The 13,507-nt window shown below is 37.9% G+C and overlaps 1 protein-coding gene across 3 annotated transcripts in view; it reads right to left on the reverse strand.

The window, feature by feature from the left end:
- The window catches only part of SLIT2 (slit guidance ligand 2), a 418,064-nt gene extending 406,178 nt beyond the window's left edge, over positions 1-11,886 (reverse strand). The window contains exons 1-3 of one of the 3 annotated variants that reach the window (XM_073646944.1): positions 10,970-11,883; positions 8,444-8,515; positions 7,436-7,507 (exon numbers count right to left, since the gene is read on the reverse strand). In XM_073646944.1, the coding sequence (XP_073503045.1) occupies positions 7,436-7,507; positions 8,444-8,515; positions 10,970-11,175 (350 nt within the window). In that variant the 5' untranslated portion in view covers positions 11,176-11,883. Of the gene's footprint in view, positions 1-7,435; positions 7,508-8,443; positions 8,516-10,969 lie in introns of all 3 variants that reach the window. The other 2 variants (XM_073646948.1, XM_073646958.1) reach the window with 2 other exon arrangements.
- Positions 11,887-13,507: the final 1,621 nt, after the last annotated feature.

A 13,507-nucleotide genomic window follows, 5' to 3' on the forward strand; every position in this document is an offset into this window, starting at 1 on the left:
TCGAAATCCAACATGCTAGATACTTCTCTCCCCTGATATCATCTGTCGGAGGAAACTCGGGAGGCCCCCCAAACACATTAAAGCCCCCATACACATATGACTAATTTTGGCAGAAGTCAACTATATCGATGGGTTCAGCCAACAGTCTAATGTGTACAGGGCATCGGCCAATGATTGTCGGAGAAGATGTCGATCATACATCGAACTTCGAACTGCCGTTTGCATTGTTCTCCCTAACATAAGCAGCTGGCCAACGTGTCACACAGGCACATTAAGGCCCTCATATGCATATGACTACACTGTGTGCAGAATTATTAGGCAAATGAGTATTTTGATCACATGATACTTTTTATACATGTTGTCCTACTCCAAGCTGCATAGGCTTGAGAGCCAATTACCAATTAAGTAAATCTGGTGATGTGCATCTCTGTAATGATGAGGGGTGTTGACTAATGACATCAACACCCCATATAAGGTGTGCTTAATTATTAGGCAACTTCCTTTCCTTTGGCAAAATGGGTCAGAAGAGAGATTTGACGGGCTCTGAAAAGTCCAAAATAGTGAGATGTCTTGCAGAGGGATGCAGCAGTCTTGAAATTTCCAAACTTTTCAAGCGTGAACACCGAACAATCAAGAGTTTCATGGCAAATAGCCAACAGGGTCGCAAGAAGCGTGTTGGCCAAAAAAGGCGCAAAATAACTGCCCATGAATTGAGGAAAATCAAGCGTGAAGCTGCCAAGATGCCATTCGCCACCAGTTTTGCCATATTTCAGAGCTGCAACGTTACTGGAGTACCAAAAAGCACAAGGTGTGCGATACTCAGGGACATGACCAAGGTAAGGAAGGCTGAAAAACGACCACCTTTGAACAAGAAACATAAGATAAAACGTCAAGAATGGGCCAAGAAATATCTTAAGACTAATTTTTCAAAGGTTTAATGGACTGTTGAAATGAGAGTGACTCTTGATGGGCCAGATAGATGGGCCAGAGGCTGGATCAGTAAAGGGCAGAGAGCTCCACTCCGACTCAGACGCCAGCAAGGTGGAGGTGGGGTACTGGTATGGGCTGGTATCAAAGATGAACGTGTGGGACCTTTTCGGGTTGAGGATAGAGTGAAGCTCAACTCCCAGACCTACTGCCAGTTTCTGGAAGACAACTTCTTCAAGCAGTGGTACAGGAATAAGTCGGTCTCGTTCAAGAAAAACATGATTTTCATGCAGGACAATGTTCCATCACATGCATCCAACTACTCCACAGCATGGCTGGCCAGTAAAGGTCTAAAAGAAGAAAAAATATTGACATGGCCCCCTTGTTCACCTGATCTGAACCCCATAGAGAACCTGTGGTCCATCATAAAATGTGAGATCTACAGGGAGGGAAAACAGTGCACCTCTCGGAGCAGTGTCTGGGAGGCTGTGGTGGCTGCTGCACGCAATGTTCATCGAAAACAGATCAAGCAACTGACAGAATCTATGGATGGAAGGCTGTTGAGTGTCATCATAAAGAAAGGTGGCTATATTGCTCACTAATTTTTTTGGTTTTTGCTTTTGCATGTCAGAAGTGTTTATTTCTAAATTTTGTGCACTGATATTGGTTTACCTGGTGAAAATAAACAAGTGAGATGGGATTATATTTGTTTTTTGTTAAATTGCCTAATAATTCTGCACAGTAATAGTTACCTGCACAAACAGATATCCTCCTAAGATAGCCAAATCTAAAAAAAAAAACACTTCAACTTCCAAAAATATTAAGCTTGGATATTTACGAGTCTTTTGGGTTGATTGAGAACATAGTTGTTGATCAATAAGAAAAATAATCCTCTAAAATACAACTTGCCTAATAATTCTACACACAGTGTAATGTCGACTGAACCCACCAATATCGATGGATGCACCAGTCGACTGAGTGTCAGAAGAGATGTTGATCACGCATGTCTGATTTCGGACTGACAATCGCATTGTTCTCCCTGAGATAAGCCACTGGCTGACATGTCACACAGGCTGAGCAAGTGCTCTTGTGTGTGTGGGAGTGTTGGCAGAGATAGCTGTCAGCTGTATGATCGGCCGAAGCATAATTTGGCACAACAGAAATCTAGTATGTATGGCCAGCCTTAGACTGTTAGCTGATCTGTGCTTCAACTGACATTAGTCTTATGGGTATGTAGGTCTTTATTCTAATCCTAGACAAACCCCTTGCTATTTTTAAGGGGTATTTGCCTGTGGCGAGTCCAACATGTACTGTAATTACAAGAAGTTCCAAATGCCACAGATGTGCTGTTGATGTGCTGTTGATCTACGGGGGAATTAGCCAAACTGAATGGGGCTAATGAACATGCTTATTCTCCTCATGGATGTCTTTTTTTTCCGTGATGTGGACAAGTATGTGAACTAGGTTAAAAAATCCCATTCACATTTTTTGGAAATGACATGTTAGCAGATTTGATGAGGATTTTGGTACAGGATCCGCTCACAAACCTTATCAAATTACATAAGTCTGAACAGCAGCCTAATATCCAGAAGGACAATGAACCACATCATGATGTTCATTATGGTGTCATGACCAGTCAGTATAACCAAGATTGGTGGTAGGTCTGCTATAGTAACCCTTTACAGGGGTTTTCTACATGAATTAACATGAAGTTAAACTGGTTGTCCACTACTTTATATTACCCCCCCCCCCCCATGTATCCCCCAGGAACCCCTAAGGTATTTACAAAAAGTCTTAGGGGCCCCGGGGGGGTACATTGGGGGGTATTATAAAGTAGTGTACAACTTCTTTAACTCACTTAGCCTTTCATGGTATTCATTGTAATGAGCTCAGTATGCTTTACTTGATTTCTTGTGCCTTTAGTTTGAACTTTTGCTGGAGTGAAAGTCCAGAGTTACATTCAATAGTCAACCTTAGGCCTAGTTCACATTTACACTCTATGCTGAGCACTTTGTCGGGTTTCTGTCTTAATCCTTGAAAACAGTTTCAGATAGAACCACTGCTGGAACCTTGATAGAGTCATTCAGGAATATAGGGCAGACTAAGTCACTTTGGACTCTGCTTTAGGTGGATACAAAAGTATGGTAGACCACTCTGCCTAAAAAAATAGACACCGATGAAACATAGGCCAAACAGAGTGGCACCGTCTGCCCCATTTTACAGAATTCTACTGAATGAAGGATACCATTGGGGGGTTCCCTCTTAAGCCCGACTGACAGGGGATTTAGAAAGAAAAGGTGACGAGATGCTCAGGATAAGTGTGAACCTTTGACTTAGGATGCCCAGCTGTAGCCCAAAATCCAGATAAAAGAAGTAACAAGGTAAAACACTTTCATCAGGAGCGTGCAAACATGTCAAGTAAGGACTGATAGTGTACAGATTTAGTTACGCTGAGGGCAAATTCATAAATAAATGACCTGCTTATTGGAACACTAAGTGAACAGATAATCTACGGGTAGATAAAACAGCTCAGACACATCTATACCTACAGCACAAGCCAAGGAGATATGGGCTCTCAGCTGCTCTGAACAGACTGAGAAAGTCTCCACAACAGACTATTCAAAGCTAACATGACAAAATTCCCTTCAAGCATAACGCACCCCTATGTGGGACAGTGTATTTTGAAAACGAAAAGTTTAAGGAATTTACCACACAGACTGTTGTGTGAACAGAGAATAAAATGGAAAAGTTCAAAAAATAAATTTTCAATACGAAAATATTGTGTACAATATTGATATAATAATTCAGAATCAGAAGAATGTACACATATACTGTATGTAAACTTATAAAACACACGATTCCCTATTTCAAGATTTGTATTAAAACAAGAGCCCATGCTTTCATCTTTCCAACCTTCAACGAGTTTCATGTTCTATGTCTCAGCCCTTGATACCAAAGCTGATTCTTAAACTCTATTTTAAGAAAATGATCTTAAGAATGAAAGTTCTTTTAATATTTAGGGAAGGAAATCCATATACTAGCAGAGGTCTATTAGGTCTATTACATTTTTTGTCCATAATGAGTGTTGACAGAATATAATAATAGTTTTTATTTCTGTAGCGTCAACATATTCCGCAGCACTTTACAATTCAGAGGGGACTTGTACAAACCAAACAAGACATTACAGAGTAACACATAGTTCAACGCATACCAAGTGGAGTGAGGGCCCTTACAAAGTATGAGGAAAAAGGGGGACACAAAAGGTAAAAATAAAACGCTTGTCGTGTAAGGTACAGCCATCAGTATAACAAATAGGGGCATGCAAATATGTGTATAGTACAGATACAAACAGCTACCAAGTACATGGAGGAGAGAACAGGAGGATGGTTACTTAGATTAGTGAAGTGAGGTGATAGGCCAGTCTAAAGAATGTGTTTTTAGGGCATGCTTGAAATTATGAATACTGGGAATTAACCATATTTTTTGGAGTACAGCATTCCAGAAAACTGGTGAAGCACGAGAAAAGTCCTGTAGACGGAAGTGGGAGGTTCAGATTATAGAGGATGTTAGTCTTAGGACAGTAGTGTAACGGAGAGGACGGGTAGGGTGGTCGACAGAGATGAGGGAGGACTATGGAGAGCTTGATCTATTTGATCTGTGCTTGTTTAGAGGCCAATGCAATCATTAGGGGAAGAATGATCTTTAATTTGATCCTTCAATCTCCATAGAGTTTGCATCGCTGGGGTTCTGGGTTGAAATCTCACCAAGGGCAACATTTGCAAAATGTTTGTATGTTTTCCCGTGTTTGTGTGGGTTTCTTTTGGGTTCTCCGATTTCCTCCCGCACTCCAAAGACATACTGATAGGGAATTTAAATTGTAAGCCCCAATGGGGACAGTGCCGATATTGTCTATGAAGTGTTGTGGAATTAATGACGCTATATAAGTGAGTAAAATTAATAAACATAAAAGATGCAACTAGCTGATGAATTAGGTTGTTCGTTAGTTGAGCGATGCCACATTTACATGGGAAATAATCCACAATAAACTCTCACCCGGCCGATCAGTTAGAGTCTAAGGGACCGTACACATAACAAATTCTGATTGAGCCCTTATCTGTTTTTTTCCTGATGTTTTCCAACATTTACTTATTATTTGTGCTTCTCAGAAACAGCTTAGAATTCCATGGGTATTTTGTATATCTCCACATTGCAACATCCAAAGGACCATATGGAACCCATCAGATAAACATCTGCATGTAATTGTATGAAAATGAAGGCATAAAGCGATATCCTATAGCCCCACCGAAGTCTACGGAAGTTCTCTTGACGTCTCTGTGCAACAAGGAACCATGATATGGTCATGTCCATTATCTCTACAGTAAATGCGGAAGTTACGTTGTTGGGCATATTGAGATAACATTGAGAAGTTTACATCATTAATGACTTTGGATGGGCTGGTTATAAACTAAGCAAAACATGTCATGATTTTTTATAATTTTTTTCTTCATTTTTTTAGGTTTTGACCTTGTTTTTTGCTAGTCAGCTGAAATATTGTAAGCAAAATAATGAAGGAAAATTTTTCCTAAGAAACTCACATGAACACAAACCCTAGGCTGCTCTCCCGGTAGCCTTTCATACAGACACTATCAATTGAGTAATCACATGTTACTGTCATTCATGGCTCTTATCTGGGACATGGCAGGAATGTCTAAATTTAAACATTGTTGTAATGATGTCATCACACAAAACACTGGGAAAAACAAAGAAAACTCATCTCTGATAACATGTCAAGGATTTAAACCCTATTATACAACTATCACAAGTAAATAAAGTGGATTAAGGGACCGGATCATTACAAAAGTAATCTAAAGATCAGCAAAAGAACTTGTGATAAAAGTGGGGACTGACAAAACCTACGAAGGTTGATTATTATCTGGCACCACAAGAAACACAAGGTCGACCTCTATGTTTAATTATTTTATGATACAAGGTCTTTTCAGGAGATTTCATCAGTATCCATTAAGTTGAAAGGCATATACATGAGAAAACAGCCAAATACCAGCCAAACTCCCTATAAACATGCAGGCTTTGCTTGACCAAGCATACATTTTTTTTCAGTTGGTAGATCGACATAAGAGATTGCCCAATGCTCATCTCCCAATATATCTGCCAGTATTAGGAGACACCTAAGAGATCTCCATAAACATTAAATTTTCAGAGGACCCTCTCAACATTAGTGTGATGAGCATGGACACATAAAATTTGAGCAGATCGTTTCTGGTGGGAACGGCCAACGATCTAAGACCTCATCCAGATGTCCATGAATGATGTACGTGTTCTCTCTGTGATATTCAAGGTTAGAACACATACACATTAAAGTCTATGGTGCTACTCACATTCCCATGCTTCTTTTTTATTGTGCACCATGTGTCCACCAAAAAAAACACAGCGACATGTCCATTTTTGATCCTAGTCTGACAGCAAAATCACCCATACATGTCTATGTGTCCATGAGAAATCAGGGACAGCAGTCGAGAGAGAATCACTCATGAAAATCTGATGACCAAAACCAACATTTATGAAAATTCAATCCGGCACACAAATGAAAATCGGTCCCTTTTTTTTTTTACGTACATGAAAACAAATGAGGCCTAACGTATAAAGGGAATGTAAGATCCTCTTGGGGTCCATTCCTTAAGACTTACTAAATTTTCCAAGCAATTATTTTAATTTTCTTACTGAAGGAAGATCATTAGACATATTTGGTCTTCTACAGCTCAATTCTTGTCATCAAAAGTACCAGAAACCTGACGACCTCCAGTAAGTCAGGATTTGTTGGTATCAATTTGCAAACAGATCAGGCACAGCCGCCATGGCAATATGTATATTTTGTTTCAACCATACTACATTTACATCACTTGGACCGTCCATCATCATTCACGTTGGACCCATAATCAGTGGTTTAAGTCAAATAAGAGGAGGTAAATAAACTGGCTAATCCAGTTTTCCTGCCTAGTTTCTATTAATTAAGAAGGACAATTTCCTGGAAGACTGCCCTCAACCATGCTAGCTATTAAGATTTACATAATGCGTACTGAAAGCTCCTAATTATATGGTAGAAGTACTGGCATAGGAAAAGAATAATAATCTGTAATACCCTGCACATAATTTCCTAAATAGTTATGTTACTTGAAAGTTTGGAAGAAAAATAAAATTTAAAGAAAAATCACTCAAAAATAAAAGTGTTTTTTTTCTTCCTACTGGAAAACATGGATAGAAAATAGGAATGAAAAAGCTTTCCTAGATTAAGCTGTCTTTTTTTTTACACTCTTATACTGGGAACTTCCAACTTCTAAATTTAAACTTTCTGAATCAGCATTTATGAAGGCAGAACAGTTTACATCCAAATTATGAATTCCCACTTGGATTATTTAATCTCTCTACTTAGGTAAAAGCTTCGAGCGCACAGAAAAAAACAAAGTTAAGTACGCAAATAGAAAATACGTACAGTCTATCCAGCTCTTTTAAATCTTGAAATGCTCCCCTTTCAATAGTACTAATCTTGTTCTCCATAAGCTGCCTGTAAAAAAAAAAGAAAGAAAGTGAGGACGTGGTTTAATACACCACTAATCAGCAAAGCATTAACATCACATCAGTCTTTATTCATTGACAAAGGCCTGAATGGCATCATTTTACAGGTTCATCAATTCCCACATTTCAACTGCAAAATGAAATGCGATGTCAAGTTAAATTAAAGACGCATACAAGAAAAACCAAAGTTACAAAAATGTATCTTTTGGTAATTTTATAAAAAATTAATTTTTTACATTTTAGAAAATTTGTTTTGGTATGAAGAATAGAAAAACACATAATACAACTAGAAGTTAATGTTAAAAATGATTAAGTGAAATAAAAAAAAAAATTCTACAAAAATCTGTAAGTACAGACTGAAAGTTTGAGCAAAACTATTTAGAAGTAAAAGAAGAAAAAAAGATTTTTGTTTGGTTAAAACTTTGAAACTTTGCAATAAACGCCCTCCAACATTTCGAAAAGTTTTGCACATCTAAAAAAAAAACTAGGACATTTTTGGAATTCTAATTTGTCAGCACATATATAATTATTTAAAGGGAATGGATACCAGATTATTTTTTTTGTTGTACTTTTTAATTGAAAACAATAGTCAGTGGAGATAACACTGAGCAGAATCCGCTACATTTCTGTGAAAGTGTTTGAACACAATGACAATTATAAGTAATCACTTGCAGATGCCAGTAGTTATGTTATTAATATGCAGAAGTAACTTTTTAAAATCCTTCAAGCTGCTTCTAGAGTTGAAAAAAAAATTGTCATACCCAGAAACTCACAAAACTATATATTTTATTTTTAAGAATATAATTTATTTTTAATTATATATATATATATTTTTAATAATATTATGTAGAATAAACATTTGTGGAAAAGTTTTTAAAAAATATTAGACTTCCAAAAAATACACACGAGGATATGAAATACTCACAAGACACGTAGATGCCTCAGACCCGCAAAATCTGTCTTGGTTATTCTTGTAATATTATTTCCATTCAGATCACTATAAAAATGCAAAAAAAAATATTAAGAAATATATAAGGGTTTCACATTACAGAATATACACTTTCTTAATGTTCCTATTTTTACTTTTTTTCTTTTTTGAAAAGTTTAAAGCCAGCTAAAACTTTTTTTGGCAAGAGATCAATATTATCTTAAAAGATAACTAGGTTCCAAACTTCACCTGATAAAACAACACATTTGTAAAACCTTATCTCGAAGAAGGCTCCAAAAGTGTCTTCAGAGAGTGACTGTGCAAAAAAAAAAAAATCTTGGAAAACATAAAATAATTTTAGTTAGACATCATAGAGTCATCAGCAGACTGCAAACGATAAGAAACTTTATTTTTATTAAAAATATATTTAATTGTATAGACTGAAATAATTAAATGCTACGAAGTTGTAAAAGGAAAACAAAAAAAAATTCCAGTCATTGTAATCACGCAATAAAAATATTTTTAATAATTTAAGAAGAAAAACAGCAGGAAGACTGTTTATGGAGTATAATGGCCTGATTTCCTAATATAAACATGACTGGGTTAAAAAAAAAAGAAAAGTCAGTATCAACTCTTTGAAGTTCAAAAGATTCTATACTAGGCAAGAAAAAAAAGTTTAACTCTTGGGATATTTTAAAGGAAATCACCATCACACTGCTTAAATTAGATAATATATGTTATTTTAGCACTTATACAGCGTCTGCACAGTAACACTTTACCTAGTATCTCAGTTCACCATCTCAAATTAACCTTGCCCTCATATGGGCCAGTGCAACTAAACCAAATTCCAAATTAACCCTACTGTCAAAACAAAGTTTTAAATATGTTTATTTTTTTTACTTAAAAAAAAAAAAGTTAAAAAGTACTTGGGCCATCTGTTTTGGTTAATTTTTGAATCCCCCCATCCTCTTCCCAACACTCAAATTATTGCCTATTAAGTGATCACACCATACTATAATAGATATACAGTTACAATAATCAGTATATTGCTTTGGAAATTAACTTTTTTTTTATGGGCACCGCCTGTCCTTAAGCATTGTCTGAATGAGACTAAGACTCCTGATTAGGCTGTACTACACAGAAGCCCTTAAACAAACAAGAAAAAAGTTTAGAAGAGGGAAACTTCCCCAGACAATAGCAGACATGACATATTTTTAGTACAATATTATTCAGAGATTATATCTACATGTCAGGACAATCAATGCAATATTTGCCTAAACTTTGACTTGTCAACATCTTAAGAAGGTGGAAGATTCCACCGGAGACTAACTGAGTTGATTGAACCAGGGAAAAATATATCTTTGTATCGTGTTAACCAATAGATAGAAAAATATTACAATTTTAGAGTCGTCAGTGGTGGATACCTTTTAATGGCCAACTGAAAAGATGGTAACAAATAGCAAGAATTCGAGACTACTCTTCATCAGGTACTATGAACTGAGAAGTCTCAAAATATCGCTATTGGTTACCATCTTTTCAGTTAGTCATTGAAAGGTATCAACCACGGAGGACTCTCAAATTTTAATATTTCCGAATGAGCCAAGAAATACCCCCCAAAAAAGAGAAGAATTACAAGATCTTGAGTCGGAGTCCGAAAACTTTTCTTTTAGAATTTGGTGTCAGTGTAAGGTTCCCACTTTGGTATTTTTTATGACATTATTCAACTATCAAAGAAAACTTTTTTTTGCCCCAAAACAGTGTCCTTTAATCATGGCCCAAAAAAAAAAGTGGCATTCACCCAGCCAAGCCAAATGATGCTGACAAACCGGACACTTTCTCATTCCCATGATTGACGTCACCCGCACTGTGTAATGTACTCTGCCCTTGTGAGATTTAAGTGCTCCAGTAATGTTCTACAGGCAAAAGGCAATGCTTGAAGGATTTACATCTGTGCACACTGGGAAACTGTTTCAGGATGAATGATCCTGCGTCCCATGGCTGGAGAGAAGTGGTGCCACAGTGAAGAGCGAAGGCTATTGCGCCATTTGTTATGTCATGTATAAATATTGATGATGGTCGAGCTCAAAAAACTGCTGGGACTGTAAAGAGGAGAAGCATGGTTCACTGAAGGGAAGAATTGGAATTTCAGTCAAATTGAGCATGGCACTTGCCTAATAAAGTCTTCTATGCACTCATTATCGTATTAACACTATGTTCGCTAGTATTAGGCGGCATTATTAACGGGTAATCAAAGACCTTTCATGGTGACAGAAGGTCATATTAAAAGCTATGACAGATATCTACATGGCATTTCTACTCTCTCTTGGGGATTGAGTGGGCTTCTTTACGGGTCCCTGCTTTCTTTCCAAAATCCCCCAAAACATCTCTAAGTCAATAGGCTCCCAATAATATTAACCTTTAAGAGTATCCGAGACGAAAAGCACTAGATGCCGGTGATAATATTCTGGGTTATCTGATTGCTCAACTCGTAATAATAGAAAATAAGAGGAGGTATACACTCACAGTCGTTCGGTATTCCTGGGAATGTTGCGTGGCACGCTGCGCAGATTTAGCCCATGACAGTCCACCGTCGTTCCGGTACAAGTGCACTGAGCCGGGCAAGGCTGAGGTGCCACTTCACTCAGGATCACCAAGACTAACCCCACCGAGATGGACAGCTTCCAAAAAGCAATGCCACACATTTTCTTCTTCACAAATCCCAAAAACATTTGGTAGTAAAAAAAAAAAAAATACCCAACCGAAAAAAATGCCAAAAGAAGCTTCGAAGACGACACGTAAAAATTGTTAGGGTGGCCAGTCTCTCTTGAGGAACTTGTTTTATTCACAAGTTTGCAACCTGGCACAATACTTGCTCATCCAAAGTGCTCATATCACAGGGCAAAAAATAAAAAGCAACTTCTCCTTTTTTGTGTTCTTGAGCTTTTATATTCCCGTCAGTAGACAGTGAGATGAATGTGAATTGTGCCTTCAGCAGCCACAGCAATCCTCCAGGCAGTGAATGAATTTCTGCATCTCCGCCAGGCTCCGTGTCGTGCCCTTGTATTACTCGGATATCCTCAGGCTTGGTGCATGCAGTTTGTGCCAGGCTGCTGGTATCTGGGCACAGTAAGTTAGTTTCATTGAAGGCATAGCATGTCACTCCAGCCTGGTGTATATACAGAGCATACTCTGTGCATGCTGCCTCCCTGAGCCTGGCTGCTAACTAACTGCACATTGCAGCCTGAGAGAGGAGGAGGTTCTAAACAAACACTCTGCTCTTAAAGGCACAGCACAGACCTTACACCAGGCACTTCCAAATCCAATAGCACAGTCCCACTTAAACACACAAAACCACATTTCTTTGCAGATGAATGCCTCCTACAGGGCTGCAATGCAATCCGTCACCACCATGGGAAGATCCTTTCTATTGAAAGCACAGGAGGCTTTGGTGGAGGATGAGGGGGGGAGTCTGATAGGGAGCAGACTTGGAGGCAGAGTCTAAGTCATTTTATTATGCCTGGCTGTTCACCATACTATCCATCTGCCACTCCAAAGTCAACAATGATAGGCCTGCTTGTAATGAACCCTCTGCAGATCCCGATCAATGAACCAATCTGCTGATCATCAGATGTCTCTCTGCAATGATATACCACTGTTTGGGCTGATAAAAAAGTGGCCCTTTGAACTTCAGGAGCCAGTTATGTATCTCATTCCTTTAAAGATACAGATTTTTTTTCTTTTTGTGTGTTTTTAGTGAGTTTCCATTTTTCGAAGTGTATTTGTATAGTTTATCTTATTTTTTGTATATATTTTGCATGTATGTATCTTTATATTTAAGTTGTTCTGTTACAGCAGAACTTTCTGGAATTTATTATCATTGCTATTATTATTAACCACTTCGCGCCAGAGCCTGTTTTTGCCTTCGTGACCGGGCCAATTTTTTCAATTCTGACCACTGTCACTTTATGAAGTAATTACTCTGGAACGCTTCAACGGATCCCCCTGATTCTGAGATTGTTTTCTTGTGACATATTGTACTTCATGATAGTGGTAAAATTTCTTTGATATCACTTGCGTTTGATTGTGAAAAAATCGGAAATTTGGCGAAAATTTTGAAAATTTTGCAATTTTCAAATTTTGAATTTTCATGCCCTTTAATCAGAGAGATATATCACACAAAATAGTTAACAAATAACATTGCCCACATGTCTACTTCACATCAGCACAATTTTGGAACCAAAATTTTTTTTTGTTAGGAAGCTATAAGGGTTAAAAGTTGACCAGCGATTTCTCATTTTTACAACAAAATTTACAAAAACATTTTTTTAGGGACCACATCTTATTTGAAGTGACTTTGAGGAGCCTTTATGACAGAAAATACCCAAAAGTGACACCATTCTAAAAACTGCACCCCTCAAGGTGCTCAAAACCACATTCAAGAAGTTTATTAACCCTTCAGGTGCTTCACAGGAATTTTTGGAATGTGGAAGAAAACAATGAACATTTAACTTTTTTTCACAAAACTGCTACTTTAACCTCAAATTTTTAATTTTCACAAGGGCAGCCAGAAAAAATGGACCCAAAATGTGTTGTGTAATTTCTCCTGAGCACGCTGATACCCCATATGTGGTGCAAAGCCACTGTTTGGGTGCACGGCATGGCTTGGAAGGTAAGGAGCGCCATTTGACTTTTGGAATGGAAATTTGACTGGAATGGATAGCGGACGCCATGTTGCATTTGGAGAGCCCCATAGGTGCCTAAACAGAGGAAACCCCCAACAAGTGACCCCATTTTGGAAACTAGACCCCTTAAGGAACTTATCTAGATGTGTGGTGAGCACCTTGAACCCCCAGGGGCTTCACAGAATTTTATAATGTTGAAGTGTGAAAATAAAAAAACAAATTTTTAACACAAAACTGCTACTTTAGCCTCAAATTTTTAATTTTCACAAGGGCAGCCAGAAAAAATGGACCCCAAAATGTGTTGTGCAATTTCTCCTGAGCATGCTGGTACCCCATATGTGGTGCAAAGCCACTGTTTGGGCGCACGGCATGGCTTGGA

This window comes from Phyllobates terribilis, unplaced genomic scaffold, assembly GCF_046119375.1.
Source record: "Phyllobates terribilis strain yellow unplaced genomic scaffold, ASM4611937v1 Scaffold_1__5_contigs__length_1240528914, whole genome shotgun sequence".
Taxonomy (NCBI): Eukaryota; Metazoa; Chordata; class Amphibia; order Anura; family Dendrobatidae; genus Phyllobates; species Phyllobates terribilis.